The sequence below is a fragment of the Capsicum annuum genome, chromosome 7 (genome assembly GCF_002878395.1).
Source record: "Capsicum annuum cultivar UCD-10X-F1 chromosome 7, UCD10Xv1.1, whole genome shotgun sequence".
NCBI classification, from domain to species: domain Eukaryota; kingdom Viridiplantae; phylum Streptophyta; class Magnoliopsida; order Solanales; family Solanaceae; genus Capsicum; species Capsicum annuum.
This window is the reverse complement of record NC_061117.1, coordinates 223608492-223613901: the sequence shown is the minus strand read 5'-3', so window position 1 is coordinate 223613901 and position 5410 is coordinate 223608492. Positions and strand designations below refer to the sequence as shown.

The 5410-nt window shown below is 36.5% G+C and overlaps 1 protein-coding gene across 1 annotated transcript; it reads left to right on the top strand.

The window, feature by feature from the left end:
• Positions 1-443: 443 nt before the first annotated feature.
• LOC107856369 lies at positions 444-5410 on the top strand. The gene is made up of 7 exons (XM_016701390.2): positions 444-905; positions 2116-2256; positions 2349-2714; positions 3014-3259; positions 4123-4215; positions 4510-4710; positions 4903-5410. The coding sequence occupies exons 1-7, from the start codon at positions 582-584 to the stop codon at positions 5116-5118; spliced, it is 1587 nt and encodes a 528-aa protein (XP_016556876.1). The 5' UTR covers positions 444-581; the 3' UTR covers positions 5119-5410.

Genomic DNA, 5410 nt, shown 5'->3' with positions numbered 1-5410 from the left:
GAGCATTTATTCACTCCATCACAATCCTTATTTGTAGTTGCGATACATTATGAAATAATACAAAATTATCATCCAAATAAAATCGTGAGCCATGAGGTCTCAGGTTCAATTTTGTTGCTGGTGTAAGGTGACGAATATCCGTGGAATTAATCGAGGTGCACACTAATTGATCCGGACATCATCATGAGGCTGGTCTCAGGTTCAATTCTGTTGGTGGTGGGAGGTGACAGATATCTGTAAAATTAATCGAGGTACACGCAAGTGGCTCGGACATCACTATGAGGTCTCAGGTTCAATTCTGTTGCTGGTGGGAGGTGATAGATATTTGTAAAATTAATCGAGATGCACGCAAGTGGTCCGGACATCACGTTCAATTCTGTTGTTGATGAGGGGTAAAGGATATCCTTAAAATTAGTTGAGACGGGCGCAAGCATATTCGGACTAAACGTTCATCAGAAAAAAGTATTAAAAATAAATAAAATAAAAATATTGAACCATGTTAAATTGGTTTGATAAACATCTGTTAATTAACATTCCACTCCTCCATCACCCCAAAATACAAAACACTAAGAAACTCTGCCATGGCTGTAATCTTGAAAAATCATTACTTATTAATCACTTTATTGTTCTTCCATTTTTTCTCTCCATGGCATCACATAAATGGAATCAAATCACCATTTAATCCCAAGGATATTCTTCCATTATTACCAAGACAAGTTTCTTGGCCTATACTAAATTCCCTTCATAGTGCTGTGGACCTTTTGCCTGCTTTTGTTGGGGCTGCTTCAACTCAAGGGAATAATACTTTAGAGTGGAAAGGTGCTTGCTTTTACAAGAATATTGCTTGGTTGGAGCTGCATAATAAATCTCAAACTCAATTTGGTGGTGGTACTCTTCATATCAAGGTTTTGCCAATTCTATTTTTGGTAGTTTTTCATTGTTTTGGTGTTTGGGGTGTTGGGGTTTAATAAAGTGATTAGACACAGAATCAAGATTTGAAGTTTATGAGTTCTGAAATGAAATGAAATGAAATGGAACACGTGTATGAACTTTGATTAATATTTTAATATAGTATTTTTGTATCGTCTTGATATGAAAAAGGATTTCAGCTTATCGTATTTATGTGTACTTTTTGATAATTTAAATTTAAAATAATTGAATTAATCTAATTCAATCTAGCTTCGAAGATTAGTCAAATTGATTCTCATGAAGTGAAATATGATAAGTAAAAGTGAGCGGAGGGAGTACTATCTGATTGTTTCTTTCTCTTTGTTTATCTTATCATCTTGTTGCTGTTACTTTCTGTTAGTACTGCTTTTTCATCTTTCTTGAGCTGAGTGTCTTATCAGAAACAGCCTCCGTACTATCACAAGGTAGAGGTAAGGTCTACGTACACTATAGTGAATTTGGCCATGTCTATATATTGTAGAGTTTGGGAATGATGTTGGGCCTAATTCAAAATTTTCATTGTTAATTGGGTCTTGGATTACGAAAATGTTTTCAACTTGTTTAGTATTTTTTGAGTTAATCTTTGGGGAGCCTTGGCATGATGGTAGAAGTTGTCATGTGACTCGGATAGGAGGTCATGCATTCAACTGATGGAGATAGCCTCTTGTAGTAATGCAAGGTAAGGCTGCATGTAGTAGACCCAACCTAAGCTTGACCCTTTGCTCGAATCCTCTTCACGGGAAGCTAAAGAAGTGGACTTTTATCCCAATGATATAATTCAGCACTTATTGCACGCTTACGGACAAGACTCTTGTATTTGATTATATGCTGCTTGTATTTAGTTGCAACCATCTTGAGCTCGTAGAAGTTGCGAATGCAGATGTTACTCGACTGAATGTTCTGAATGGTTTTCATCTATATTTAGAATGAGAAAGTTTTGGAATGCAAAATCTGTATACATTACTATAAATGATTGTTTGTTTTCTGCCTAAGTATAGGAAATATTCATTAATTATGAATTTTAGTTTAAACCACCGTTATGGTTCTTATCGTATGTTTCTTTTTAATGTTTGGATGAAAGAGTCCCCAGTTTAGTGTCGATGTTTGATCACGTTGGGGTTTTTGTACTTATATTTATATTTGTATTTCTGTTACAATATTATTCAGGTGAGTAATGCACACAGTTGGACATGTATGGACCTTTACATCTTTGCCACCCCATATCGTGTAACGTGGGATTACTACTTTTTGTCTCGTGAACATACTCTTGAAATCAAAGAGTGGAAGTCTGAAGCTGAGTTAGAATATGTGAGTCACCAGCGTTTCACAAATGAATCTCATTGGTAATTGATCTAAGCTTACATTGATTATAGTCTAACAGATCAACTAAATTGAAACAGGTAAAACATGGTGGGATCTCCATTTTCCTATTGCAAGCGGGAATGTTAGGTACTCTTTCAGCACTATGGGATGTTCTCCCCTTGTTCGTCAATAATGGATGGGGTGAGAAGTCAAATATTCGTTTTCTCGAGAAACGTATGGGTGCTTCATTTGAAGAACGTCCAAAGCCGTGGGTGACAAACCTTACTTCCGATGACATTCATTCTGGAGATTTTCTTGCAATATCAAAAATTAAAGGTACCTGGGGTGGTTTTGAGACTTTAGAGAAATGGGCAACGGGATCTTATGCTGGCCATACTGCTGTTTGCTTGAGAGACGCCGAAGGAAAACTATGGGTTGCCGAATCTGGACATAATAATGACAAGGTGGTGGTCTAATGATTTTGCTGTCACATGATGTTATTTTGAAATATATTTTGCTGATGATGTTTATCTCGTTGTTCCCAAATTTTGTGTTCTTCTTTAATCTTTAATAGTGTTAAAATGTTATTGATCAACATCACATTTGCTTCTCTTCACGTAGTTTAACATGTTATTTTACACAATTAAGAATCATCCAGACAGGAATTTACAAACATTGAGAATTTAAATTCATGTTTCCGAATAAATTTCATCGTTAAATGACTAATTTTTCAACCAATGTTGTTCTTTGTGTTTCCTTTCAGGGAGAAGATGTGATTGTTATATTACCATGGGATGAATGGTGGGAGTTTGAGCTGACTGAAGATAATACGAATCCACATATTGCATTGCTCCCGTTGCACCCTGACCTCCGAGCAAAGTTTAATGAGACTGCAGCTTGGGAATATGCACGAAGCATGGAAGGAAAATCTTATGGTTACCACAACTTAATATTTAGCTGGATAGACACAATTGATGGAAATTACCCCCCACCCGTGGATGCTCATTTGGTAATGCATGCTATTTTCAGATTATGGTCTTGCCAATTTTTGTTTTCCCTTTTATCTTGAAGGTGTTTTCTTCCTTACATACCTTTACTTTCTGATCTTCTTGTTTGTGGGTGTAGGTTTTCTCTGCTTTTGGCTAAACTATGTTCTTAAAAAAACTGATAATCACAACAAACAACTAACTTAGACGTCGGCATATTTGGTTGATGAGCTAATGCAGTAATATCGCTGGGCACGTGAAGTGAAATTTGGTGAAATGCATTGATTTCATACATGCACTGATGAGCAATCTTTGTGAGTTATATTGAAATAACTAAGGCCTCGGACTATTTTGGGTCTCATACCTGAGTTTGATGTACTGAACAGTGAACACTATCTAGATTTCCATAAAGGGGTGTTTTGAATTTTAGTGTGACGTTATCTTGAACTCCCGTGGAGATTCATTCGACTGCTTTAAACATGCTATTATCATCCAAGTGTTCCATAGAATTCCATAATTATGCGTGTGCTGAAGCAGTAAATATTTGATTGGTTTAGTGTCTTCGTGAGAGCTGGAACGAAATTTGTTTTGCTGTAAGAAACTTAAATTACTGTATGATCATTTACGAGGTTGAAATTACGCTAAGAGATACCACGTTTATGTAAGAAAGACAATTGAAATTAGAAAGTTCGTGATGATGAAGATTGAAGGGTGAAGGATAATAATAGAAATTATGGCACTTACCAGAATTAGAAATGAAAGCATTATGTAGATAAAGGTTGTGGTACTTGGTTTTTATGTTGTTGATAGCTGCTACTGCATGTTGCTGTATTATTACATGTTACGTTTTGTTATTGTTGTTAACAAACATTGTTGGGTGGTGCAGGTGGCTTCGGTCATGACTGTTTGGAACCAAATACAGCCTGAATATGGTTCTAACTTGTGGAATGAAGCCTTAAACAAACGACTCGGAACTCAGGTTATATAAAAAATTTTATCACTTTCATGTAATGCCTCTTTTCGTTGTGACAATTAGTTGACTAAATACTCTTGACACAGCTGCTATGTATAATATGCTTCTTGTTTGATAGCTATGTAAAGTGGATCAAAATTCTGGAATTACACAGCTGTTATAAACTATTATTTGGTCTGAAATATAACATGCTTTATTAACTCTCAGATATCGTAAATGGAACTCATTAGTCAGGGTAAACCTCAGCCATATACTTGACAATATTAGATATTGAACGTGGATCCTTTTTGTTCCATGCAGAACCTTAGTCTTCCCGATATACTTGTTGAAGTTGAAAAGCGTAGATCCTCTTTTGCCAAATTGTTGGCTGTTCCGGAGCAGGATGACTGGGTTTATAGTGATGGCAAGTCAGCATCATGTGTTGCGTATATTCTTGAAATGTATAAAGAAGGAGGACTATTTGGTGAACTTGCAAGGTCAATTCAGGTTACAGAGTTCACGGTGAGTCTGCCTATGTTTATACATGACTATCGCATCCAGTTTCTCTTTAGAGGCTTGCGTTAGTACTTGTATTCTGCTGGACCTGTTTGGTTCATCTCATCGACTAACACATGAAAACCTACGTTGGACTCCAGTTCAAGAGTTTTAGGAGTCGACTGTTTTTTAACCAGTCGTTTACTGTTGGAACTGCAGATAAAAGATGCTTATACTCTCAACTTTTTCGAAAACAATTCAAGCCGGTTGCCAAAGTGGTGCAATGACGGTGACACGGTGAAGCTTCCTTTCTGTCAAATTCGAGGAAAGTACCGTATGGAGTTACCTGACTACAATAGCATGGATCTTTACCCCCATATGAATGAAAGATGTCCATCTATGCCTCCGAAATATTACAGACCTCAAGGTTGTTGACAAGGTTTTCACATCCTCCTCGTAAGTATCATATATCGACATTCTTGAAGGCATGACAGCTTAAGTTTTAAGACGAGATGGTCACACACTTCAACAAGCATACTGCATATAGTCAGTCGATCAGTCATCAGTTCTCGACGAGCTGTACTTAGTATAGCTGGATAATTTCCCTCTTGTTATTTAGTTTTATACAGAACGAATTCGGGAAAATGAATCCTGAAGAACTTGTACATACAGAAAAAAGTTGGTAGTTGAAGTGAATATAAGAGAACTACACTCAACTTTCATGGTA

Excerpts from the sequence above, each read along its gene's own strand:
- LOC107856369 (XM_016701390.2), top strand. The coding sequence starts at position 582 with ATGGCTGTAATCTTGAAAAATCATTACTTATTAATCACTTTATTGTTC. Across the intron at positions 906-2,115 it reads GTGGTACTCTTCATATCAAG|GTGAGTAATGCACACAGTTG; the intron begins GTTTTGCCAATT and ends AATATTATTCAG. Across the intron at positions 2,257-2,348 it reads CTGAAGCTGAGTTAGAATAT|GTAAAACATGGTGGGATCTC; the intron begins GTGAGTCACCAG and ends AAATTGAAACAG.